Source organism: Meleagris gallopavo, chromosome 19 (genome assembly GCF_905368555.1).
Source record: "Meleagris gallopavo chromosome 19, MGAL_WU_HG_1.1, whole genome shotgun sequence".
Taxonomy (NCBI): domain Eukaryota; kingdom Metazoa; phylum Chordata; class Aves; order Galliformes; family Phasianidae; genus Meleagris; species Meleagris gallopavo.
This window is the reverse complement of record NC_139422.1, coordinates 7496953-7522929: the sequence shown is the minus strand read 5'-3', so window position 1 is coordinate 7522929 and position 25977 is coordinate 7496953. Positions and strand designations below refer to the sequence as shown.

Below are 25977 nucleotides of genomic sequence, written 5' to 3'. Positions count from 1 at the left end.
CTTTGTGGGGGGCACAGAAGGAGCATTGGAGCCTGGAAGCCTCACCCATGTGCCTGGGACACGAACAGGGGTGGGGACTATGGGGACGTCCCACTGCCCCCACTCATGAGATACAGCCACACCTGCAGCGTTGCCATCACTCGTTTGATTGGATTAATTAATCATTTGGTTATAACTGCTCATTAAGCATTCCAGCAATCAATACTAATCACTTAATTATTTGGCATATTACAGCTGGGGAAGGTCTGCTCGTTCCTAATTAGATTCTTTGGACAATCCACCCCCGGACATCGCAGAGCCCCGTAGCAGAGGCACTCGGAGCCGTTAGCAATGACCCACATTTGGCATCCCTCGCCCTGCGCCCATCCTGGCAGCCCCCTCCCTCCCCCCCCAAGCTGTTAATTGCCGGCACGCGGTGCCCGTTCATCTCCAGGCCGCGGTGCCGTCGGTCCCCGCACAGCGGTGCACCCGGAGTGTTTTCAGGGGTCATCATGAGCCGAAGTCAAATGGAAGTGGGTGATCTGAAGCGTGAGAAAGGGACAAGTGGATAACGCGAGCAGCTATTAATAGCGAGTGAGGAGTTCTTTTAGAATCAGCCTTGTGCGGAGCCGTCCCGGAGCGCTCCCCGTCCTATTTCTGCTCACCCGGCGTACAAAGCGGCCCCTGTTTCGCTGGACGTTTCCCAAACGCAACACTCGGAGCGCTGCTGCTGCTGCTGCTGCTCGGCTTTCGCGTTCGGAAGGCAGCGAGCGCAGAAGGAAGAACAGCGTTACACGCAGAGCTCCGCAGCCGCTCGGGGCCGGGAGCGGCATCCCCGGAACGCAGCGGGGTCAATGCGGGGCTGGAGGGAGGCTGACGGGTGGGCACAGCCTAACGGCGCGGCGCCGAGCCGGGCATCCTCCGCTCCCCCCCTCCCCAATCCTCCTCCCCCCAGAGCTGCGGCGGAGCTGCGTGCACCGCCCTGCGCCGGGCGGAGCCGAGCCGGGCCGAGCCGATCTGAGCCGAACCGGGCCGAGAGCGCTGCGGTGGTGCGGACGGGCGGCGAGGCTCGGCCCCCTCCCCCGCCCCCCGACCCCCGGAGCGAGGCGGGGGCCGCCGCCATGCCCCCCGGAGACTGAGGCCCGCGGGCGCGGGGTGCCCGCAGCATGCGGAGGGTCCGGCGGTTGGTGCACCTGGTGCTGTTCTGCCCCATTTCCAAGGGCCTGCAGGTACCGCCCGGGGGGAGATCCGGGCCGGGGGGGACGGGATCTGGGGTGGAGAGGGGAGATCCGGGCCGGGGGAGGCTCGGTGCTGCCCATCTCCGCATCCCGGCACAAAGGGATGCTTCGTAGCGCTGCGCCGGCTGCTGGGGATAGCGATGCGATGGGGATGGGGACCGGAGATGGGCACCGGGACACGGTGACGGGGGACCGAGCATCCACGGTGGTTGCATAACGCGCAGCTCACAACACTGCCAGCATGCCGATGTGTGCATCCGTCTGTCCATCCGTCCGTCCATCCACCCACCCATCCACTCCCCATAGATACACAGCGGTGCAGCAGCATGGCTGACTGCCACCCTTTGCATTTTTTTTTTTTTTTTCCCCCCTGTTCTTTTAATTTTGCCTTTCCATCCTCAGCCCATGGTGCCGGGAAGGACTGCATGGCCTGGAGGGGCACTGAGGGGCTGGCACTGGTTGGGAGCTGAGATCTGTGATTCTGCTCTATCGCCCTCCAAGTCCAAGGGCCTGGGGAGTGGCTGCGTGGGGTTGGGGTCTTGGAGGGAGGGCCAAGCTGGTGGCATTGGGGCAAGGACACATGGGAGTAGTGACACCGTCCATATTGTCTTTGATTGCAGCTGTGGCCCCAAATCACTGCCATATCCCCTGGAGTCATCCTAAAACCAAACACAGGGTAACCAATGCCCTTTGGCAGTGGGAAGGGCACTTTCCGTCCGGAACACGGGGGGGGGGAAATGCAGCATCAGCCATGAATCCAAAATGTGCCCCAAACCCAATGGAACCTCACTGAAGTGCATCTCAAATCTCCACGCTCCTTTCCACCATTTTGATGGACAATGAAATGCCCCATACGCTGTGCTCAGGTTTTGGCCTTGACCTCACATCTACTCAGGAACATGATGGATCCTTGGTCTGAATGAGCCCAAAGGGCCATTTTAGCCACTCGAGGCTTTGTCATCCCATGTTAGGGAAGAGATCCAGGAGCACCAGGAACCTGACCTGTTGGTTCAGATCAGAGGTGCCTCTCCATCAGCACACTGCACACTGCTGAGGGCAGTGGTGGCTCCTTGTCCTCAGCCTATGGGGTCTGCTGTGCTGTGAGGGTCTCACAATTTGTATCTGCCTTCAGTGCTTTGAGCTGCCTTTGGGTCTGTAGGTACAACGCAGCCCTATGGGAAAATCCAAACACCCTTTATTGTTACCCAGCCATCATGGCAGATTCTCTTGGAATTGGTGTTAATTAGCAGTGGGATTGCTTGATGGGCACAGAGGGCACTGTGGGCCCATTCATGCTTCAGTATTTCCAATTATGGTCCATCACCTATGTGAGAGGTGCAAGGAAGGTCAGGTGGGCAAGGGGAGCCACGATGGCACCAAACTTCTGCAGAGCGCTTTGCTGGGGAGTGGCTGTAATCTCTGCTTTTAGGGAATTTTAAGTGACCTACTTGCAGCAGGAGTTGCATAATAGGTGGGTGGATGTACATAAAAAAGGCTGAAGGTTCCATCAGTGGGTTTGTTTGGAAAAGCCCTATCCTTGAGAGCACCGATGGGCTGAGCACCACTGCATTCACCCACTGCAATTTCCTTCCCTTGCAGAGCCGCCTCCCAGGCATCAAGGTGAAGTACCTGCTGGTGGTGTGGCTGGGCATCTTCGTGGGCAGCTGGGTGGCCTACATGCACTACTCATCCTACTCTGAGCTCTGCCGTGGCCACATCTGCCGGATGATAATCGTGAGTAATGGTGTGGGGAAGGGGTGAGCTGTGCCACTGCTGTGTACGCAGTGCTGGGGCTGTGTTGTGCTGGCTCCATCCCCAGCATCACGCTGAGCTCGCAGGCTGGGGAGGTGACCTTATCCTGGCAGGGCAACGGCAAACCCACGTAATGAGATGTCAGAGGGAAGCAGGCCAGGCATCAGCAGGTTAATGTCTATGAGCTGAAATTGTGATGTCAGGACCTGCAGGCAGGCCTTGTGCCAGCCCCCCACCTAAAGCTGAGCAAAGGACAAAAGGGAGCAACCAGACTGCGGGCGTGCTTCTGTAAGTGCTGCTACAGAAAGCTGCAGCCTGCAGAGAGGGCAAGACCCTGCACAGGAGCCCAGCTGGGGATGGTGGCCAAGCAGAGCTCCCTAGGACTGCTGCAGGGGCTGCAGGTCTGCCCAGCCTGGCAGGGAGCAGAAAGGCGAGGCTCTGCCTGGAAACACCTCGTTCATCAATCCTTCTGCAGAGAATGGAGGCAAGAATTGCCATAACAACAGCAGCAATCGTTTAATTTGATTTTCTGCATGACTCTGACCGTGGGGTCTCAGGTGCTAATTCCTGCTCTCAGCTTGGTGTTCAAGGTGCCGTGTCCAGCCACGGCCCATGTAAGCAGGTCCGAGGGTTAATTCCCATCCACACTGAAAAAAAAAAAATAAAAAATGAAAGGCAGTAGATGCTGTGAGTCTCTGCAGCGCCTGTTTCCAGCCTGAGGCTGTTGAGCCCGCGCTGCTGACTGCAGAGCTGCAGCCTCTCCCACCCGCGGATGCTTCCAGCTCACCGAGCGAGCCGCCCTGCCTGTGGACCAGAGCCACGGCCTGGACAGGGGCCAACCCATCTCACAACTCGGGCTGCCGCTCTGCTGAGAGCCTCCCGTGCATCCTCACCATCACCCAGCTCCTGCTGGAGACGCTGCCTGTCGCTTGGCAGCAGCCTTGCCTCCCAGCAGCCCGCGTGGCTTTGCAATCAGATGTGCTTCTTTTAAAGGGTGTTTTTCTCTTGTATGAGGCTTGCATGAAATCAGAGGAAACGGGCTCACCATGGATGCAATGGCATTCATGAGAAATTGCTCCTCTCTCTGCTTTTCCTCCCCAGTGCGACCAGTACAAGAAAGGAATCATTTCTGGCTCTACGTGCAAAGATCTGTGCGAGGAGCACAGCCTCCGCTTCCAGCACTGCCTCTCCTCCTCTCCCACCCAGCAGGTAGGTCTCTGCTCACTGGGGATGAGTGCGAGAGCTGAAAAATGGGACCTGGGAACAATCCTTCTGCCCTCCAACCACGCTGCTGCTCCTTGATTGACGCCGTTGCCAATCCTGGCCTTGCTCCTGCTCTCCTCTCATTGCTCCCTTCTCCTTTGCTGCAGGTTTACAGCGGGCTCTGGAAGGAGAAGGAGGTGATCATCAAATGTGGCATTGAGGAGGCCCTGAAGGCAGACAGCAATCCAGACTCCATTCCCAGGAGGGATGTGGTTCTCTTTGACAAACCGACTCGGGGGACATCGATGGATGAGTTTAAAGAAATGCTCCTGAACTTCCTAAAGGTGAGTGCAGAGGGTCCCTCCGGAGCCCGCTGCTCTCCCAGGCCACGCACTCACAGCTCTTTGCTTCTCCAGATCAGTTTCACGACACAGAGCCCAACCACAGGGAGCTGAAGGAGTCTGACACCATTTTTCTTGCTCTCTTGCAGTCCAACCTTGGAGATCAGACCTCTCTTGCAGCCTTGGTGAGCCAGATCATCACCATGGCAGACGTGAACCGGGATGGGAAAGTATCTTTAGCAGAGGCCAAATCCATCTGGGCGCTACTTCAGCTCAACGAGTTTCTTCTTATGCTGTCCTTGCACGAGAAGGAACACACCTCCAAGCTGCTCGGGTACTGCGGGGATCTCTACATCACAGAAAAGATCCCTCACAACTCCCTCTATGGAGCAGACATCCCAGCCTTCCTGCAGTCGCTGCTGCCCGCTGCTGTCCATCAGGTCATCCACCAGTGGTTTGCACCAGCCTGGCCCCGGCGGGCCAAGATCACCATTGGGCTGCTGGAGTTTGTGGAGGAGATATTCCACGGGACCTATGGGAACTTCTACATCTGTGAGACCAGCTTTAGGAACGTGGGCTACAATGACAAATACGACTTCAAAATGGTCAACTTGAGGAAGGTGGCAACGGAGATGGCAATCAGAGGGTTTCTCAAGGGACGTCACTGTGAGCAGAACGTGGACTGCACCTACGGGAAGGACTGCATGGCGACTTGTGACAAGCTGATGAAGCAGTGCAAAAGCGACATGGTTCAGCCCAACCTGGCCAAGGTCTGCGGGCTGCTGCAGGACTATTTGCTGTACGGGGCACCGCCTGACCTGAAAGAGGAGCTGCAGAAGCAGCTCCGAACTTGCATGACCCTCAGCGGCCTGGCCAGCCAGATGGAAGTGCACCACTCCCTCGTGCTGAACAACCTCAAGACCTTGCTCTGGAAGAAGATTTCCAACACCAAATATTCCTAATGGGGCCCAGGGCTTAGAATCCGAAATCCCCGAGTTCAGCCAAGGCTCAAAGGTCTGCTTCTCCATCCTCTCCCCTGCAGGAAAAATACGCCCTACCCAGGGAGTTCAGCATAGCTGCAGCGCCTTTGCTTTCATGAAAAGCCCAACATCTTGACTTCCACCACCCAGCAAGATCATTGGTAGTCTGCATCCACAGCTGTGAAGCTGGGCTGAACAAGTCTGGGGGAAGAAGGAGGAAAGAGAAGGAAGCAGAGCCCAGCTGGATGCATCTGTTTCTTGATTAACAGGAAAGCAGTGCAGAAAGATGAGAATGAATCATTCATGCTGTACTTGTCACATCTTATTTTGATGAACATCTCCGATGTAAATAAAGAGCTTTTATGTGAATCACACCACTACATCAATAGCAAAACAACAGCCTTTTAAGTACCAGCATTCTTGTGATCTAAAAAGGAGAAAAAGTTAGATCTTTCGATTCAGAAGTCCCTCCTTAAGTACCTGAATCATCTACCATGAGATCCAGCCACTACCTAGGAGGTGGATAAGCTGTCTTTTCCACAGCAGAGAATCCTGGCAATTGTTTCACTGCTTTTTTAAGTGCCTGACCCATGACAGCGATGCGATGGCTTTTGTGAGATCTCCACCCAGCTGCTTCTGCCTGTAGTGTGAAACTGCCTGCCAGGAAGCACACAGGCTATTCCCCTTCATGTGCCAAGTTTGGAAGCACATCGGGCAAGAAGAGCATAAAGGCAACCTAAGGGCTACAACCTGAATGGTTCTGACCAGCTACCATATCTTGTCCACGTGTTACTTCCCACACTATTCAATCACACACAAGGATAAGCCAACCTTTCAGTTTAATTCTCTAAGCTGGGTTACCACTGCAGAGGTTAAAGATTAATGCCAGAATAATCCACTGCTTCTCCCATTATTAAAATGAATTTCCAGAGAGCCTTTCAGCAGGTATCATTTGCTTGGCTGTGTAAACACTGCAGCTCTCTACCTACAGTCTGTTTCCTTTAAGCGTTCAGTTGCAGCAATCTTTCAAGACTTCAGGTAGAGTGGAACAGTTTATGCAAATGACCTCAAGCATGCTCTGTTCCCAGCACAATAACATTCCTGCTGGCAGAGCCTATGCTGGTGCTGCTGCCAACAGTTGCTTAGTGAAGTGGAGCATGTATCTGAAGTACAATCGCTGACGGAAAAGAAATGCATTTAACGGTATATATGGTCTGTGAAGGTAATCTGCAGTGTCATAGCTGCAAATTTATGGGCCCTCTGGAGGATAAATATCAGCATTTCCTTCTATTAGTTCTATAGGATCATCATTACCTCTCACTGTTATTTATGAAGGATATGTTTCAGTGTCAACAGTGCTCTAAATCTAGCAGGCAGCTAGCACAGCTTGCTCCCTGCAGAGGAGTCGGCTCCACAGCATCATTCATCTGTGCTAAGGCAGAACATTTGTAAGTTTCCTGTGTTTGAAAGGTTGCAAGTTACTCAGCCTGTTGGAGCCAGGCACCCCTAATGGAGTAATAATACTGCAGAGAGTCAGGACTCCACCTCCAGGCAAGGTGCTGCTAAGTGCAGGTACAGATCCCTGTGCCAGCATGGAAGGGCTGTTTGTGGGGAGGGAAGGCAAGGACTGGAGTTCTTTCAGTGAGGCTTCACATAGCTACGCCCAGCTGCTCCTTGTCTGCTGTCCTGTGCTCTCGTGGCAGCTAGTTCCACCGACAAGATCATTTTCTTCTGCTATTAGATAAAGAAACATAACAACCATACCAAATCTCATTTTCAAGAAAGCCATTTTTCACCCTTCCATCTATTTGAAACCTTACAGTAAACTCTACTCTGACAAATGGCACTCCTCCCTACTGCACTTAATTCCCACTGCTCCTTTCCCCAAAAGCTATTCCATAAAGCAGCAGGTAAGCAGCTAGAGAGATTGACAAAGTACTTTTTTTTCTTACCCACATCACCATAAATACCATCTTTAGGCATTTACAACGCGGAATTGTTCAGGAGAAGACAGCCCATGTATTGAAGAGAACTCGCTAAGAACTTTATTCAAATAAAGACTTTTGACAAAACCCACAGTGTCACCATGTTATTTGCACACCCCATTAACAGCACTGGACAGACACTTGAGATTCAGACTTACCTATGACTCACACACGCCAAGAGCACCAAGTTTCGTTCATACCAACACAATGCACAAGTGTTTTCAAACAAGTGATTATGGCTTACGAGCTACAGTACAATGTGGAAGAGAAATGACTCAAGGCAAAGCTATTTTACACTCATAACGCCTCCTCCCAACTTTCCACATTAGCTGGAAGAGGAACAAGAGCCAGAATGCTGAAAGACTGACAACCCAACATGAACAGATGCTGCTGTTTTAGCAGTGTAAAAGATTTAAGTGAAATAGGAAGCAAGCTCCCACATTTCATTGTTTAAGGTCCTGGTATCCACAGACAAAAACATCCCAGATCCTAGGATGTATAAAAAGCATTATTATTTCAGACCTGCAGGTAGCATACTTAGTGTTGTTCTTTTTAAGTCTTCTTAGCCACGTGGTCAAAAACAAGAGCTTCAGAACATGGGTGTGAAAACAGCACAGGCTGAGATTACTTGTAGAAAGGAAAGATCACATGCACTCTCATTGGCTGCAGCTTGCTTGAATCCATATATGAATAAGATGGAAGTTTTCAGCATCTTGAAATGCAGGAATGCTAAACCATTTCTTTTCCTGTATCCAGACTTGCTAGAAATTCTAGAACTCAAGCATGACCTGAAAATAAAAAGCACCCAGGATGTTAGACAACTAACACTAGTAGAAGTTAGCAATGTCAACACTGAGAATGAAGCCATACCATGGAGACTCCTGCTATTTCACTATCCTATAGTACTCAAGCTAAGAAACCATACTTCAGCCCAGAACAACCACATGAACCCTGCAATTTACTCACTGAAAGCACTGCAAGACAATGGAAATCTGAGTGCCTGAGAACCCGTGCAGATCAGATCTAAAACAATGGCAGAAAGCACTCAGCAAATTAAGATTACTTCAGGAGGGTTCTATGCCTCTATATATGGCTTTTTTGGGGAAAAATAGAAATCTACTGATCAGACTGTGCTGCCGTGTGAATTTAGGAGAGGATAATTTAACAGCACAACAACTGGAGCCTGCTCCTGGTCGCTCTTCTACTCTCAGTTCCCTAGAAATCAAAGGTGAGCTTGTCAGTCAGTGAAGAATCAAGCTAGTAACAGTGCAAAGGGAGAAAAGCTGTGTTCAAAACCACAATAAAGCACTTCTAGTCGCTGATGGGCTAAGTTAATTTGCAGAACATTTTTTCCCCAAAGCCACCTCAGTACAAAATACTCCTATTTTCCACAGTTGAAAGGTAATTCTTTCAGTAAGGAAATATTCATAGCCTGGGAATCCTGCCTAGTCATAGGAATATAGTTAGTAGGAAATGGCACCATGGAAATTTTGAGACAAGCTGTATCTTAATAAAGGCCTTAAAGAGAGCCTCATCAGGCACTCAGCATCCCCTACACGGCCTCTGATGTGAGTGCTGATGAAAAAACACATTTCAGGGTTAAAAGAAGTCAGGAAACTTAAATGGAGGAGTTGCATCACAGTGCACGCCTCTACGCATACCCATATTCCCAACAAGCTTATTAGCATTCTTTTCCACCACCACTACTGGAAGGCAGTTGCCTTTTCCCAATTAAATGGCTCATTCTGCAGCCAGCAGCCACCCGCTCAGCTAATGACACCTCTGGCCCTCGTAATGCCCATTTAATGAGGACATTTTCCAACATTTAGCACTGCCAGAGTTTGTAAAGCTATTAGTCACTGCAAAGCCTCGCAGTTTCACAATGCTTTGTGCAGCGAGGGCTTCTCACTCGCTTTAGAAACACCATCAGCACAGCAGATGCTCCCACAGACCACATCAACCAAGAAATGCCAGTGATGCATTAAACCACTGCAGCACTTGGGTACCTGAGCTGCCCAGTGGCTTGCTGCCCTAAAGGTCACACTTCCTTGCCAGCATGCTAGCACAAACACAGCAAAACCAAGTTAAAAAATGGTGTTCAATTGCATTTTCAGATTTTGTCTACTGTGTTAGAGCTCAACATCACAAACAAGGAGGCTACGTCTTGTCATGAGAAGCAGGACAGAGAAGCAGGACAAAGCACTCCTGCATTTACTGAGAGTCAGTTGAATCGATCGATTCTTCAGTATCTCTACACCACCACCTCACCACTCCACAAAGGTGAGACGTTTTTCCAGCAGCATTCTGTGTCAAACCATTTTGGTAACACTCTGAGGTCTGAGCACATTCTCAAGAGGCATAATACCTACCTTCAGCATCTGAAGGGAATTGCACAACTCAGACGTGTCTTCACATGTAACCGCACAAAGAAAAAGTATCTTCAGTTTTTCCTTCTAAAAGCAAGCATAGTTTTAAAGACATTTCAGAAGATGCTGACTGCACTTTCTTCTCACCCTCAGCACCCTTGGAAATCAAGAAGTTGCTGACAGCATTTAACAAATGTTAGCAGAAGAAAGCAATCTTCTCCATATGCCACATCACACCCAACTGCTTCCAGACCAGGCTGGTATTGTCCACACCGCACAATTTAAGCTTAACATTACAGAGAAAAAAAAAAGAGAAAACCAGAAACATTTGTCAGGCTGCTGGTCATTCCTGAGTGCTCACGGGTTTCAGAGCATTAGCTCAGACACAGCCTGTTCCTTTCTGCCACCTAATGACACAAACATGGCACTACAGCCATATCTGCAACACGACTGGGGCATGGATCTATGTCATGCAGAGCTTCTATCCACCACTGCTCACCTCGGGTTTTTGAGACCTCTCGAGTCTGCCACGCCGCGTGCCTCTCTCTGAAGAAGAGCAGACAACACACACAACATTGATATCTGTTTAGATACGCTTTAAAGCTGGTTATACATTTTCTTTTTTAATGATGCTAAGAAATTGAAAGGTCCTAAAGAAGAGGGATTCTAGAGAAATAAATGCACATTACAGGCATATTTTTTACTTTCAGACAGGAACAGCACCGGGGCTGCCAGCGTGCAACGCCCAGGACTCAGATATCCATAACAGCTTTCTATTCTACTACACACCGGTTTCGCACTTAAGAGTAATTAAAAAACACAAGACAACAAACCTGTATCTAAACATTGTCAGGCCATCAATCACTCTGAGTGCTCACCAGTTTCAGAGCAAACGAGCGTAGAACACAGCCTGTCCATCTCTGCCACCTAATGACACAAAGATGCCACAGCAGCCACCTTTGCAACGCCTGCGGCAGGAAGCAAATTAATAAAGAACAGAAACAAACACACGAGGACTGGAGATGCTCTGTGCTAAGCATTGCTTACCTTCGGTTTTTCAACACGGAAAATCCTTTTCATCCCGCCCTTTGTCTTCTGCCAGAAAAAGAATAAATAAAAAGAACGTGATTAACAACGGATGTTGAGCCCACTAAATAATCTTTTTCCGAACCACAGCACTTCGCATCAGTTCAGAAAACCGAAAGATTTAAAGAAACGAGCAAAAATTCCCCCTTCTTCAACAGACTCCTTCCAGTTTCTCCATCTTTCAGCCCGACGAGGCCGCAGCCCTGTTCCCTTCCCTCCCCTCCCCACGGAAGCGCACCCCGCTGCCGTCCGTTCCCGGCGCCCCACGTGGCTGCGCGTGCAGGCCGCCCGCCCGGGCCCGTTGACCCCGGTTGGACACGCGGCTCTGAGGCCCACGCGGTCGCAGCTCCCGCACAGAGCGCTCGCCACCCCGCGCTTCCACTCACGCTTTTCTCGTCCTCCTCCTCCCGCACACAGCCCCGCAGCCCGCGGCCATGGCCTCGCGAGCCCGCCTCCCCTCGCTGCAGAGCGGAGCCCGCGCCTGAGAGGGCGAATGGGGAGAGCCGCCTCGGCCCGAAGGGAGCAGCGGAGCCGCCGGGCAGGCGGCGAGACTTTCCATCGGCTCCTCACAACGCAGCACCCGCAGCCCGAGCCCAACCTCGCCGAGCGCCGCGCCGAAAGACCGCTCCGCCCCCCGACTTCCCCTTATATAGAGCGGGCGGCGGAAGCGCCCCGGGGGACAATCCTCACTGAGCGTCTGCTCCCTCGAGCGCTCCCTGCTGGACGGGAAGACCGCACAGAGGAGCACCCCCTGCATAGACAGAGAGTCGAGGAGTCAGGATACGGGCCGGGCATCACCAGGCCTGAGCGCAGCTCTGCAGGGCAGCCCTGAGCGCTCCCATATTGGCACGTGGAGAGTTAAGGGCTGGACTGCCCTTTTCCTGGCAATTCCCTGCAGTTTCTGAGCACCCATGGATGGCCCTGCACGGGGCCAACGATGCCCTGAGATCCCCAGGCTGGGAACGGCCAGCAAACCTTTGTCCCCTCACCCTGTGAGCATGAATTTTTGCCAGAAATTTCCCCACCTCCCCATGTAACAGGGAAAGAAAGAGGAGGCTCAAAGACCCCTTTATTTGTGGCGTGTGATACAAGTGGCTTTGCAGCATTTCACAACAGGAGGATCAGAGGACAGAAGTGCTCCTCACAACAACAAACCAGGACAGAGCTGGCACTGCCCCTGCTCCATCTCCCCTTGGATCAATTGCTCTGGGCAAATTATTTTTGAGCTGGAAACGTCCCTGTGTGGCAAGCAGCCCTGCTCTGCTGAAAGCCAGGCTGTGTGATGCCATGGGTGCAGCACTGTAGAAGTGGAGCAGGATGCCCACCTCCAGCATGGAGATGAGCCTAATGGTCAGGCCTGGCCTTCAGCCAGCACGGGGCGGCTCGTATCGTGCTTCTCTTGGCTCTGCAGATCCTGGAAGACCTCAATCTGCTTCCTCTTGTTCTTGGCGCGGATGATGGTCATCTTGAAGAGCTTGCAGTAGAGCTCCATGGAGGTGGGGCTGTCGTCATTGCCAGGGATGGGGTAGGTGATGAGGCACGGGTTGCAGTTTGTGTCCACCACCCCCACCGTGGGGATGTTCATCTTGGCAGCATCCCGGATGGCCACGTGGGGCTCAAAAACATTGTTGAGGCTGCTGAGGAAGATAAGGAGGTCGGGCAGGCGGATGCCGGGACCGAACTGGATGTGGGCATTAGTGAGCAGGCCGCCCTGCCAGTAGCGTGTATGGGCGTACTCCCCACACTCCCGTGCCGTGCTCTCAACCAGGTGGCAGAACTGCCGGTTGCGGCTGACGAAGAGGATGATGCCTTTGCGGTAGGCGACGTGGGCAGTGAAGTTGAGGGCCAGCTGGAGATGCTGCATCGTCTGATCCAAATCAATGATGTCCTGGTCCAGGCGGCAGCCGAAGATGTAGGGCTCCATGAACCTGCAGGATGGAGGGTGGGTGACATGCAGGGCTACTGGCATCAAGGAGCGATTTCCACTCCTAAAGAAACCTTCCCACAGCCCAACTGCCTGCTGATACCAGAGGGTCGTTTGAATTGGAAGAGACCCTTAAAGGCCATCTGGTCCCACTCCCTGCAGTGAACAGGGACACCCGCAGCTCCATCAGGTGCTCACAGCCCCTCCAGCCAGACCTTGTGTGTCTGCAGGGACGGGGCACAACCTCCTCACTGGGCAACCTGTGCCAGTTCTTCGCTGCTTTTATAGTTAAAAAACCCTTTATCCTTACACCCAGTTTAAGCCTCCTCAAACTAAAAGATTTAGTTTGAAACCATCTCCCCTTGTCCTATCACAACAGACCCTGCTAAGGCAGTCCCAGCCCAGGTTTGGCGCTCCTCCAAAGGCTCGCGTGCCCTAGAGAAACACTCCTGTTGTGAACAAGTGCTGGATCACAAAGCAGGCTCACTCACTGATGCCGACATCCCTTCTTGTGCCCCAGGTGCACTCGGGCATCGAAAAGATCCTTCAGGGAGAAGAGCTCCTTCACGTTGAAGAAATCGGGGTGGCGGAGCGGTTCGGTCAGCAGCTTGTCCTCCAGGTCTGGGGGGAGAGAAGAGAAAAAGCGCTGCAGTCCAACGTGCTGGCAGGGCCGGGCAGGAGGGCGAGAAGGGCTGGGCAGAAGGGGGAGAAGGGCCGGGCAGGAGGGCGAGAAGGGCCGGGCAGGAGGGCGAGAAGGGCCGGGCAGGAGGGCGAGAAGGGCCGGGCAGAAGGGGGAGAAGGGCCGGGCAGGAGGGCGAGAAGGGCCGGGCAGGAGGGCGAGAAGGGCCGGGCAGGAGGGGAAGGGCCGTGCCGTGCCGCGCTCACCGCGGGGCCGCGCCGCTGCCGCCGTCAGTGCCGCCGGGGCGGGGATGCCGCTGTAGAGCCGCGGTGCCGCTGCGGGGAGAGAAGCACGTCGGTCACCGGGCGGGACGGGCACGGCTGTGCGCGGCTCGGCACGGCCCTGCCCGCTCACCCGCCCTTAAGATCCGCGGCACCGCCATCTCCGTGCCCGAGGAAAAGGAAGAGGAGCGGAACCTTCCGCTTCCCCCGCGCCCGCTGCCTGGCAACGCTGCCGCGCGTCCCATCCGGCCCCGCATGGCTCAGCCGCAGCCCGCGGAGAGCCCCGCGCCCCGCACCGGCCCGTGGGTGAGCGCCACGCTGCCCCGCCGCTTCCTGCAGCTCCCCTGCTTCCGCGGCTACGGGTGAGCCCCTATAGGTCCCCCTCCCGCCCCCCTCTGCCCCGTGCCCGGCTCGATGCTTTGTGTCCCCGCAGGCAGCCGGAGCCGCACCCGCTGTACCGGACGAGCAACCAGGAGTACGGCCGCAGAGCGCCCACGGTGTACGAAGTGCCGGTAGGTGCGAGCCCGGAGACTGGGCGGGATATACAGAGCGGTGGGTTTGGGGTCTCCCCGGGCTGCGGGGCTCTGCCTTCCTCCCAGGGCACGGCGAACCTTTCTCCTGCCCAGCTGCTACCAGGGTGGGAAATTTTGGCAACCCCACCTCAGACCCAGAGGCTCTGAACCACCGCAGTTCCTTGGTTTCAGCCTGCCCCGTACCAACGAACTCCTCCTCGAGGGGCGTTGTGATGAAGTACTCTTAGAATGTTGTCCAAGCTCCTGCAGGCGCTGTTGGTGTCGGTGCTGAACACATCTTCTCTCATTCCTTTCTCCCTTTCCTGTGCAGACCTCCTACCACGTCACCTCGCACGCTTTCTCAGACGCTCTGGCACAGCGTGGCATGTACAGGAACGACGGGCTCAACACCTCGCTGGAGAAGAGCCGTGTCACCGGCCCCGCCAACTTCATCACCCCCTACACCCTCGACTTTCACCCCAGCTACAAAGTCGGTGGGCCCTCGCACTGTTAGAGCGATGAAACCACTTCAGTTTATCGCTGGCTGCTTAGTTCGAAAAATAACTCCCTCCCCCCCTAAAAAGTCAGGGAAACGACAGCGCCGACCTCACCCCAAACCCGCTGCTAAGCCCCACTGTGAAGCACCACGTACCTCAGGTTCAGTTACAGCCGTGCCTGTTACCTTTCCCGAAAGCAGTGGGTTGTCACAGGCTGCGAGCAGGGAATTCAGTGTGTAGGCAAGCTGTAGCCTTGAGGGCGTCCTAAACTTGCAGAACTGTTTCAGAGCTGTTGTCTTAATAAAGAAACACATGCAGGAATCCACAGCACTTAAGTGATCCTGAAAATGATCTCCGAGGGGAATGAAATGGCACAGGATGTCAAAAAGAGCTCCGTGGCACAACGAGTAGCAGCAGGACAACACAAGTTCATGCAGTTACACAGTTAAGTTGGAATTTAATGAAAACTTTTCCTCCTGAACACAGTAAAGAATCTTTCAGCTTGGTATACAATGTGACAAAATAGCCACGTTAACAGGTTAAAGGTAGCAGTACATTTCTAGAAACACCCCCCCAACTTCAAACTCTAGGACTTCATAGGACTCCCAACCAGTCGAGGCCTCATTTAGCTTTGGAGGAGGAACAGATTACTCTGTTTAGTTAAAGTCACTGAACATCTAAAGTCCAAAACTGAACAGCATGCCATCAGGCCTGCGTTTTGTGGTGAGTTTTGTTTTAAAACAATTTAAACATTCAAAGCCCAGTGTATGCTCCTGGGCCAGACACAACTTCAAGCAAGCCTAACAAACACTTCAAGCCCTGCACTGCAACTCATTTAGTTATCTCAAAGGCAAAAGCAGCCAGCTGAGTTCATCCTTCCAAAAACACGCCAACACATTTGAGCAAGTAAATACTGGGCACAGAAATGAGCCTGGAAAGTTAACTTTTTAAATACTCAACGCATTAAAATAGATAAGCAACCTTCTCTCACTCGCTGCTATTCCTCCGTTAGACTCTAGATAACGCTTTGAGTTTCTCTTCTCTTTCTTCTCCTGAAATGAGAAGTAACATTAAGGGCAGAATTAATGCAAACACTTGTGACAGTTTTACAAATACTTCTATCCACAGATTTTTCTGCAGGTGGAATAATTCAGGGATGGAGCTCTTAGAAATATAAACTTTGTGGGTTTTGTCATCTATTTTCCATCTCTTTCCATACTTGATCTAAAACCACCCACGTCCTTTCTTCCATGCCTCAATAATTCCCCTTTTTGTTTAATTCCTGAGCGGAAACCAGTTTGTTTGAACAGTTTTGCACACTGTGACTTACATCACCCTCACATAACTTGCATCCTATAATATGTCGGGGTAATGTTACCCCATGCACTCCACTCAGGTTGGCTGAGAAGGGAGCGACGTGTGGCTGCAGCCAGCCCCAAGCACAGACATTAATAAAGGAAACGGTGGCAGAGATGGAGTGTTTCTTCCTTTTATATAAAGCAGTCACAAGTTGAAACAGATTGCTAGAATAGCACCAAAGAACTGCCTATAAAAAATGAAGGCAGTCCTCCTGGGCCCCGGAGGATCCCTGAAGATTGCCTTTCCTGAAGCACAAAAACACAGAGTTGCTGTCATAAAAATAAAACAATGTACCCAATCATGGTTTTTTTTTTTTAATTAAAAAACAAAGGCAGCTCATTAAAAAAAAAAAAAAAAAGGCAATTTCTTCACTTCCTTGAGTAGACCTGAGTTCATGGCTCTGTCCTTGTATCCACTGCCAAAGCTGCACCATCAAATTAACTCCCTGTGAAGGCTGAAATAAGGAGGGCACTCAACCAGTGCCTTTTTGGCCATCACTGGAGAAGCCAAAATGGTCAGCTGGCTGGCTGATAGGAGATTCTTCTTCTCTTCTTGCTATTAAGAACATTCCTCTAAACGGCCACATCACGTAAGACCTGCCTTCTGTCTCATCCACAAGGACATCACACACTGCTGTCCTCAGGCTGCTGGTGGCTGAGAGAACAGGAGGAAAGGTGCAGGAGCAGCAGAGGAGCTGTGGCCCTGCTCCCAGGTTCAGCCAACGCAAACTGGATTGACTCTGAGGGAGACATCCTTTACTCACAGGTGATCCTGACATGGATTCATTGCATCTCTGGACTACAGCCAGGAGGGAAAAGCTGTAACACAACACACTGCTCACCAGTGACGGAGGCACAAACCACAGGAGCGCTCTGGTTTCACGGTCCACGGTCAGAACCCCATTTATTAAACATTATAAACGTATCAATGTACACCATTTCCTATATACAAATCAAGTTTTATCAATTTTTTTTTTTTTTTTTTTTAAAAAGTGCTGCTTGAAATTAGCTTGTATTTAAAGCACAAGGTAATCAGAATTGCATCTTCACTGGAAGTGAATCAGTTCACAAGTAGTACTGAGAACACAGACACACCGACAGGGGCACAAAACACCTCGTAAATCTTAAGGTTGGATTAGTGAAAAACGTCGAAAAACATTCAGCTTATTTCATACAAACGGTACATAGTGCTTCCACCATCCCTACTAAGTATGGTTTAATCCTCTGAAAGCAAGGTACCCTGAAAAATTCTATTTTAAAATACAGCCTATTCACCTATTCCAAACAAAATGCCCAAATCCTGCAGCTGAATCAAGGCAGACACAAAGACATGCCTGTGCAAACTTCCTGCAGGCACGAGCTAAGTAAAAAACCACTTTTCCAAGGTATCCTACCACAAAAATGAAGTGAGCCAGCAGTGAACTCCTCCACCGCCCAGCCCAAGGACTACAAAAAGGTGGCCTGACGATAAGAAATGCCAAGTGACCACTCTAAGCATGTTTAAAATGCAACTGCACGACAGTATAAACACACAAAGGATGCCTTCTATTTCTCTACACGCCACGGTTGCTTTTTCTACTCTATGCTACGCTGCAGTTTGCCAGTATTCTGCAAATGCAATCACATCTGGAGATACTAGGTGATACTGGATCCATTCTCGACTGCTTTCGCTCCGTTTCTGAACATTAAGGCCAGCCTTGAGGAAGACTGCTGAAGTGATTAAGAAACGAGGTGAGCTGAAATGGTAGTCTGGTTGAGAAGCTCAGTAGAAGACTGAACAGAGATAGTATCAGATCGATTCACGGGACGAGATGCAGGAACAAACCACTCAGAGGACTTCATTACACACAAATGAAAGTGAAAGAACTGGTCAACAGCTTCAATTCACACCTTTTGGTTTTTTCAGTGGAACGGGTGTGGAACACTTTCATTGCGATATAAAGGCATTACTTGAATGCCATTTAAAGTCACTTCAAATAAAAAAGACAGTAGTGAAAAATTGCTTTATTCTGCGTGCTTGAAAAAGAGAGAAAACTCTCTGAGTATGAAAGACCAGTGCTGAAAATATCCGTGGCGTTTCTGTTAGGGACTTCCTACAGCAAATCTAGCTTTGCTCTATTGCACAAAAATTGTAAATGAAAGTAGAAGTTCACAGAAATGTAACATCTTAGAAACCACTTCTGAAAAAGAAAAGTAAGGGCACTCAGTTGAAGAAAGTTCACTTGGAAAAATCCGAACACGTCGCTGGGTAACTGCAGGGCATCAGAATTAGACTAAGAGTAAGGAGGAAATTGTTTCAGCCTTGCAGGCCCAGCAACACCCAAGTCTAGCGACATCCACAGAAGTCATGTCCGAACAGACATTCCTTCACTTCATTCCAACTGCAATTGTGCTTTGAATCATCTGCTAGCAGGAGGTTTCCAGCATTCCAAAGGTGCTTTCTGTGGCCACTGTGATCGCTGCACAGGGATGAGCTGTTGTCCCCTGACCCTCTGTGCTTGCCTGGATTTGGATCTTCATGGCCAGATCTCCGCACCTGCAGCTGCACCAACTCTGCTGGAGCTCTGCTTGGTGAGTTCACTCTGCAGTCCCTGCTGACACAGGATTGTCCTAAGGCAGCTCGAGTGTAAACACATGGCAGGCAGTGAGCTTCCAAAGCACTGCGCTATCAGTAAATGCTGTGTTTGCCTGGGATCTCCTCACAGACTGACAAACAGGTTTCCTTCTAACATGATTAGAGGCCTCATAATTTAAAGCATGATTAGGCGGTATCTCCTTATCTATAATAGCTACAGCATTCTGTAGTAATGTAAGCACTAAAAACCATTATAAAAAATATCTCCTTAGAATGCTTTAAATAATTTACAAAATTCTACAAAATCTAAGTACGTTTATCCATGATATCCCTGTTATACAGAAGCATTTTTCACCTTAGTGTGTGTATGATATGCTTTATCACCTTCTCCCACCGTCCCTCATGTCTCAAGTCTTATCAAGGTAATTACAATGATAGTTATTTCCTAAAAAGCCTGTTACTGTGGGAGGAAAGAGAAAAAGTGTACTTACTTATTTGATACCTTTAATTTCATGAGGGAAGCTGGGCTGTCCCCTGCTGGTGTGTCAGTACATTTTGCACAGTCCTTCTCTAAAACTTCCTGCCCTTGGTCCGGTTCACAGTCAGTTTCCCTATTCTGCAGGACAGGCACTTTGCCTTCCCAACTGGAGCTGGATACCTGAATTTCTGACTGTCTGTCACTGTCCTGGCAGGTAATGCTTTCCTTCTCCATGCACATGTGCACACCGTTACCTGCACATGCTTCTCCACTAGCTTCACCTGCTGTTACTGCTGTCACACTTAGCTCCTGCAGTGCAAAACCTACACATGGACCTTGCCTGTTGTCCTGCTGGTTATTCTCTCCATGACCACATACGTGCATACTCCGCTGGCACGTTTCTCTGCTAACTTTATCTGCTTCTACCACTGCCATACTGCGCTGTGGGAGTGGGGGACTTACATTTGAATCTGCCCAGCTGTCTTTGTGGCTATCTCCTTCCTCAGTCCCCATCTGTACTTTCTCAGCTTTGTTTGCTCCTCTGCAAACCTTATCTACTTGTCCTGCTGCCACACTCTGCTCCTGTGAGGAGAGATTCAGATGTGAATCCGTCCAGCCTCCTGCAGCAGCAGCCTTTTTGCAGCCCTCTGCTTCTTTGATATACAAAGGAGCAGCATCTGGTCTTTCACAGGTTTCTGCTACATGGGGACCTGACACTTCCACAGTGAGCTTCTGAGAAGAGCTGCATTCTTTTATTGCTGTCTTATTCTCCCCACTACATTCACCTTTTGGCAGTGGGGCTCCTTTTTCCCGTGTAAGTACATCTGTATCCTGGGAAGCTACCTCTGTTCCTGATGCGCTGCTCTGGCTGAGCAAATGCTCTGATTTCTGCTTTTTGTTCAAAAGCATGGATTTCTTCCTCTCCCGAGCACGTTTCAGACCTGCAATAAATTTACTCGAAATCTTTAACTGAAAGGAGTTCTTTCTTTTAGATCTAGACTTTGCATTGCTTACTTTTTGCCTTTTACGACCTTCATTTTTGCTGGTTTTAGGTGGAAGTGTTTTCTGCACAGGCTCCGTATTAGAGACATCCTTTTTACCCGTTGCTTTCCCAGGTAACTCACCAGCAGCAACACCTTTAACCCCCACCATTCCTTGTTTAGCTTTTGACTGACCAGTAGTATTAAAAGAAACATTCTCTGCAGAGGAAGCAGTTTTCCCACTGTCAAGTAACATTGCACTTTTCCCTTCCGTTCTCTGAGAGCTCTTCAACTCATCAGTTTGCTGAGTTCCCTTAGTCTTTTTAGTCTGACCCAGCAAGAAGTCTATCTCATTTTCAACCGACTGTTGCTTCACTTTTCCTTTATTTGCAGTTTGTTTGGTCAACAGGTCTAGAGTTGCCTCATTTTTTTGCACCTCTGAATTGCTTGCAGAGTCTTTAGCCTTTTCTGCCAAAAATTTCCTAATTTCTTGTTCAATGCTGTCATCACTATCCACTGAACTGCTATCATCAGTGCCTAATGCAGCTGTGAAACTACATTTTCTCTTTTTAGCTATCTGCAGGTTATTCTGGTTCGAAATGGGTTCAGGTTTGCATCCTTTTTTAAGCTGTAAATCAAACTCTACGTTCTTAACGGCTTCTGGTCTTTCACTTGAAAGGCTGACATTTATGTCATCTGGATAATTTCTGACTGCGTTCTCTTTCACAGTTTTTCTAGATTTTGAGAGGCAGCTTTTCAGTAGCATGGGATTTTTACATTTCCACTCACATTGCTGAAGGTCACCAACCTCATCCAGCAGTTGACTGTCTGTCTCGGTACACCTGACTCTCTTCTTGCACTGAGATTTCTGGTCCTTAGACTTCTTCTTTAATTTTCTTTTAGATCGTAAAAGGTCCTTAATAGCACTATCGAGGTCCTCATCACTATCCAGAGAACTGCTCTCATCATCTGAACCATCCCTCTCTTGAGTTTGGATGGTGTTTTTCACAAGCTGTCTCGTCCCACTCTGAACCTGCAAAAAAGGATTTCCAGAATCCAAGGCCACACATTCGCCAACAGATTCAGACAGCTCAGAAGACATCAGCTGCTGCTGCTCAGCCTCATTGCTACTGAGCATCGGAGCACCACAGAGTCCTTCAGAGCTGGTCAGGGTACCCTCCTGGAGCACAGGAACTTTCGAATAGTTATCTGGAATAAATCCCGTCCCCAGCTGTTCGGATGCTTTCGATGCACCTTGCTTTGCTATTCCACCTTCCCTTTTAAGTCTCTTTTTACGATTCAGTGATAGTTTCAGTGTTTTGGGAAGAGAAGGCTCAAGGGTACCAGCGAGGCTGTTTTGATCAGATGGCAAGGGCATCTGGATCGGGTGTGACAGGCCAGGAGGCTTCGCTACAAGGCTTTCTGACTGTGCTTTCAGAGCCAAAAAGGCCCGGATTTCTTGCTCTATGCTATCATCGCTGTCCACAAGGCTGCTGTCACTTTCACAATGGGAAGATGAGAGAAGCTGGGGAGAAAAGAAGGAATCTGCAGCGAGAGATTTGCTGTCACTTCCCATTTGGGATGGCATGATTGTTTTGGAAATATCAAGAATAGCTTCTGCACACATGAGTTCTGCAGATGTGTCTGCTCTGCAAGAAGCCTGCAATGTGAGCTCGCAAGCAGCAATCTTGTTTTCCGGAGGTACAAAATGCCTGGCTTTTTTCAGTGGTTTAAACAGCCTGTTAAAGTCATTGCTGGAGCTTTCTAATTCTGTTGATTTTGAATTAATTTCTTTCCTCTTGTTGCTCGTAGGGCTTTTACAGATTTCTGGTGAGGCACTTTTTGTTGAGCTAATTGTCAGGCTTGCTGAAATGTCCGCTATACCCTTTGTATCAAATTGTTCCCTTTGCAAAGGGACACAGTCCGTTGTGTGACCTGCCTCTTTCCTGATCTTCTCCAGCTGATAAAGCTGAATGGCTTCTTCAATCCCATCATCGCTGCTGGAGTCGGATGGGTGCATGCTCTCATCCATAAGTGTTCCACTAGGTTCCCAGTAGTTAGTTCCACTTTCTTCATTTTGCTGCAGTAACCAGGGCTGGCTGGCTGCTTCTAGATAAGCTTGGTCCACTTGGTCGAAATCAGCAGGCATTTCCTGGATTTTAGACTTCAAACACTTGGACTGCGTGCTGGTTTTCCGTAGCTTGGGATGGTGTCTCAAGAGGAGCGCGTTACAACCTCGCTTCACAGCACCACAGTCTGTTTTGTTAGCAGTCTGTTTGTTGCTTTTAAGGACAGATCTCACATGGGGATCTTTTTTATCCTGCCCAATTACACACTTGCTAATTTCTTGTTGCTTCTTCTCGTTCAAGAACTGCACAATTTCAGCTTGTATGCTCTGTTCAAAAGAGTCATCACTACTAATGCTTTGTGGGGAAGCAGGCTGTAGTCTTTTACCAATTCCAAGCTGGTCAGAAAAGTACTCTTCGGAGAGCATATCTGCTTTAAATTTCACAGGGAGAAGGTTACTAGACATTTTGTTCTGGGAGAATTCTCTCTTAAGCCTTTTGTCTCTGGCTATGTTTTCGGAACACTCTGCATTCCTCTGTAATGACTGGTCACTTTTTCCTTTTGCTTTCAAGTACTCCTGAATAGCTTCCTCTATACCTCGGTCAACAGAATCGTCACTATCAGAGTCAAGCAAGAGAGTCCCAAACTCCACATTCTCTTCAGTGTCATCAGAATCAGCAGGACAACCCCTCTCGGTGTATTTAGGATGTTTCTGGAGCAGTGTGGTGCTGGATGCAACCCTATTGCTCGTGCCTTTTTCTCCCTTTTGTTTCTTCTGCATAATACATTCACACTCATTGTTCATACCCAGGGGAGACTCTTGACTTTGCAGGCTGTTTATGATCATCTGAACTTTTGCATGTACAGAGTTTCTGGTGACGTCCCCTTCAGACTCAGAGAAGCAAACAGGGTATCTACAATTCCTCACTGGTCCAAAGGATTCCCATTGTGTCTGAAGAGCTACCAGAGGACAAGCATTCATAAGGAACATTCTAGCAGACAACCGCAAAGCCCACAAAGGGGAAGGTTTTCAGACTGGTCTCTTTTCCATCCTACAATAAAAAAAAGAAAATACTTTTTATTACATATCAAGCTTCTAAAATTTCCATGTAACAACACTTGGTAACACAAATTGTCAATTATTAACACTCACACTAACCAGGAAATCACAAGAGTTTCTGCTCAACATCCCTTGAAATGGTAAATTCTGCCATTACTGTCACTAAGGACAAGACAAAACACTCATCATTTGTGGTTTCCAGAGCTCCTGCAATAACCACAATCCAATTCAGGTAAGCATCTTCACTTTTGAAATTCTTCCTATGTATTCCATCGAAGGCCACACACTCTTTTGAGTATGTTCCTAAATAACCCTGCACTGCCAAGACCCACGGAATAAATCTTGCTAATATTTCACTGCACAGGTGTGTGAGACCTCCCTTCTACACTAACATTCTGATATTTTGCAATTCATTTTGTGGCAAAAGAGAACGAACGCTTTGCCATTTCATCTGCTAACTCTTTGCCAAAGAACAACCTCGCATAACGCACTTTAACCCAAGCCCTGAGCTCTGGGAATCCATTGCTTGCATTCTTTTCTCCTCAGTGGGGATCAGCTTCAAAATATCAGTCTTGCACAACTCCAGCTTTAAGTGTGGGGATCAAGAACATCCTTCCCCTTCATGTGCTGGGCCATGAATCCACCTGGGTGACGTCTCACAGCAGCAGCTGAGCAGTCTGCTGTGATGTGGGTCAGAACCAAAACTTTTATAAAAACATGGATACAGTTTTCAAAGTACTCTCCAACATATTCACCAGGGCAATGATAAATTAAAAACGGCCTTCCTCGTAAGAAGCAGCTAAAGTTCAAACAGAAATTGGAACACCTAATTATCCCAAAGAAATGCAATTAACACGCTTAAATTCCCGGCTTCCCAAAGAACCCAGCTTATTTCCTCTTAACCTCTTTCCACAGTTCCCAGAAATGGGGCAGATGTCTTCATCATCCCGCACTCAGATGGCTGCTGCCCTACAGCTGTGACACAGGACTAGGGTTCGCTTCCACATCACTCCTTGGGGTCGCAGCCAGCACCCCAATGGCACCGATACATCACAGGGATGTGCACTAATGGCACCTGTAGTTATTTACCACCTCTGATGCTGAAATATGACTGACTTCCTTTAGAGATAAAGCACAGCAATTAAGAGCTATCGAAACACATTGTGCAAAGACACGAAGGGACAGAATCACAGAATCGCTCAGGTTGCAAAAGACCTTCAAGATCATCAAGTTCAACCACAACCAACCATCCTACCCTACCTCTAACAGCCCTCTGCTCAATCCTGTCCCTGAGCACCACATCCAAACGGGTTTTAAACACATCCAGGTTGGTGACTTGACTCCACCTCCCCGGGGAGCCCATTGCAGTGCTTAACAACCCCTTCTGTAAAGTTTTCCCCGATGTCCGATCCAACTCGCAACTTGCGGCCGTTTCCCCTCGTCCCGTCGCGCGAATCCACGGCAGCCCAGCCACAGGAGACGGACCAACCCGCTCCGAGGCTGCGGCAACTCACGGAACCATCGCTGAGTTACGGACGTTTCGGGAGGGCCCGCACAGCTCAGGGCTGCCATCCCCACATCCTGCCCCGCCTGCGGCACCTGCAGCGATGGGGCACCCGCAGCTCCTCGCTCGCCGCGCCCGGCCCTCAACCGCCTCACGGCGCCTCCGCAGCCGCCGCTCCGACCCCGCGCTGCTGGAGCCGTCCGCTCCTCGAGCCCGGCGCGCTGCGGGCGGCGCGAAGGGGCGGGGGCCCTCGGAGCTCCGCGAGGGGCCGCTTCCCCAGGAGTCCGCGCACGGAACGGCCGAAGGGCCGCGACGGGACGCGCAGAGGCCGCGGGGCCGCCCGCCTTCCGCCGCCCGCCCAGGCCGGGCCCCGCCGCGCCGCGCCGCCATGGTTCCCTTCCCGCCTTCCGCCGCCCTCGGCCGGGCCCGGCTCGGCCTGCCGGCTCGGCGCTCACCTGCGGCCGCCGCCGCCTCCTCCGCCGCGGGGGGAGGCCGAGCACAAGGGGCGGTGGTGCCGGCGGACCCTCGGCGCTCCGTTCCGCGCGGGAAGAACGGGCGGCGCTTCCTCTCCTGAGCCCCGGGGAGCGGGAGGCATGCGCCGCAGGGCCCGGCGCGGAGGCGGAGGACGGACGGAACGCCGCGGTCAGCGGCTGCGGGAGGAGCGGGGCGGGGAGGAGCCGGGCCGGGGCGGCGTGCGGAGGGAGCGCGGAGCTGAGCGGGCCGCGTCGCTTCCAGCGGAGGAAGCACATCGGCGAAACGTCGGCCCGCCGTGCGGCGGCCGGGCTTTGGGATGCGAAAGTAGAGCGGAGTTTGGAGAGCCGAGCGCGCGTCCGTCCCACGGCGAGGTTCTCACGCTCGGCCCCCGGGCGGCACGGCGGGGCGCGGAGCTGCTCGGCGTCGCTCGCGGCTCGCGGTCGCGGCGCGTCTCGGTGTCATCGGATGACGGACGGACGCCCCGAGCCCGGGCTGCCTGCCTTCCCGTGGCCGGCTCAGCCCTGCTCCGAGCAGACGCCGTCCGTACTGCCGTACTGCTGGAGCTTCATCTCTTCCAGGAGTTTTTGTGCTCGCTTTGCGCTCACTTGAGTGTTGAGGAATGAATTCCCATCTGCTTTCGCCCCAGAGATGCTTGCCCGAGGCAGAAGGAATCATGCTTTTTACTGGACCCCAGCATCACATCCTAATTCCTTTCCAG

The 25977-nt window shown here is 51.0% G+C and overlaps 4 protein-coding genes, 1 long non-coding RNA gene and 2 other non-coding genes across 9 annotated transcripts; 2 read left to right on the top strand and 5 right to left on the bottom strand.

Annotated features, from left to right (window-relative positions):
- Positions 1-626: 626 nt before the first annotated feature.
- On the top strand, positions 627-7565 carry DIPK1B (divergent protein kinase domain 1B). Its single transcript, XM_010721146.4, has 5 exons — positions 627-1208; positions 2817-2951; positions 4071-4178; positions 4340-4516; positions 4663-7565. Exons 1-5 carry the CDS (start codon positions 1146-1148, stop codon positions 5473-5475), a joined length of 1296 nt encoding a protein of 431 aa, XP_010719448.2. The 5' UTR covers positions 627-1145; the 3' UTR covers positions 5476-7565.
- LOC146543128 (uncharacterized) lies at positions 7514-11575 on the bottom strand. Of its 3 annotated transcripts, none has more exons than XR_014887203.1 (5): positions 11317-11575; positions 10678-10939; positions 10344-10390; positions 9848-9931; positions 7514-8266 (listed from the first exon to the last, which is right to left on the bottom strand). It is a non-coding gene; the product is annotated as an uncharacterized LOC146543128 (long non-coding RNA). The 3 variants fall into 3 exon arrangements; XR_014887204.1 differs by having other exon boundaries at positions 10344-10812; positions 10892-10939; XR_014887202.1 differs by having other exon boundaries at positions 10892-10939.
- LOC116217304 (small nucleolar RNA SNORA17) lies at positions 10172-10304 on the bottom strand. Its single transcript, XR_004161692.1, has one exon. It is a non-coding gene; the product is annotated as a small nucleolar RNA SNORA17 (small nucleolar RNA).
- Positions 10690-10822, bottom strand: LOC116217303 (small nucleolar RNA SNORA17). Its single transcript, XR_004161691.1, has one exon. It is a non-coding gene; the product is annotated as a small nucleolar RNA SNORA17 (small nucleolar RNA).
- A 404-nt stretch (positions 11576-11979) lies between the features above and the next one.
- On the bottom strand, positions 11980-13930 carry MRPS2 (mitochondrial ribosomal protein S2). Its single transcript, XM_085239247.1, is given in 4 exon segments — positions 11980-12858; positions 13346-13475; positions 13740-13881; positions 13883-13930. Coding segments are annotated over 4 exon segments (882 nt in total). The 5' UTR covers positions 13916-13930; the 3' UTR covers positions 11980-12281.
- A 17-nt stretch (positions 13931-13947) lies between these two features.
- On the top strand, positions 13948-16236 carry PIERCE1 (piercer of microtubule wall 1). The gene is made up of 3 exons (XM_085239248.1): positions 13948-14116; positions 14188-14266; positions 14598-16236. The coding sequence occupies exons 1-3, from the start codon at positions 14010-14012 to the stop codon at positions 14778-14780; spliced, it is 369 nt and encodes a 122-aa protein (XP_085095374.1). The 5' UTR covers positions 13948-14009; the 3' UTR covers positions 14781-16236.
- Positions 16237-16998: 762 nt separating this feature from the next.
- Positions 16999-25379, bottom strand: PPP1R26 (protein phosphatase 1 regulatory subunit 26). Its single transcript, XM_085239245.1, has 2 exons — positions 25241-25379; positions 16999-23273 (listed from the first exon to the last, which is right to left on the bottom strand). Exon 2 carries the CDS (start codon positions 23210-23212, stop codon positions 19184-19186), a length of 4029 nt encoding a protein of 1342 aa, XP_085095371.1. The 5' UTR covers positions 23213-23273; positions 25241-25379; the 3' UTR covers positions 16999-19183.
- Positions 25380-25977: the final 598 nt, after the last annotated feature.

Bases quoted from the DNA above. Each gene is read 5' to 3' on its own strand.
- DIPK1B (XM_010721146.4), top strand. From the start codon at position 1,146: ATGCGGAGGGTCCGGCGGTTGGTGCACCTGGTGCTGTTCTGCCCCATT. The intron at 1,209-2,816 runs GTACCGCCCGGG...CTTCCCTTGCAG, and splicing joins CCATTTCCAAGGGCCTGCAG to AGCCGCCTCCCAGGCATCAA. The intron at 4,517-4,662 runs GTGAGTGCAGAG...GCTCTCTTGCAG, and splicing joins TGCTCCTGAACTTCCTAAAG to TCCAACCTTGGAGATCAGAC.
- PIERCE1 (XM_085239248.1), top strand. From the start codon at position 14,010: ATGGCTCAGCCGCAGCCCGCGGAGAGCCCCGCGCCCCGCACCGGCCCG. The intron at 14,117-14,187 runs GTGAGCCCCTAT...GTGTCCCCGCAG, and splicing joins CCCTGCTTCCGCGGCTACGG to GCAGCCGGAGCCGCACCCGC. The intron at 14,267-14,597 runs GTAGGTGCGAGC...TTTCCTGTGCAG, and splicing joins CCACGGTGTACGAAGTGCCG to ACCTCCTACCACGTCACCTC.
- PPP1R26 (XM_085239245.1), bottom strand. From the start codon at position 23,212: ATGTTCCTTATGAATGCTTGTCCTCTGGTAGCTCTTCAGACACAATGG.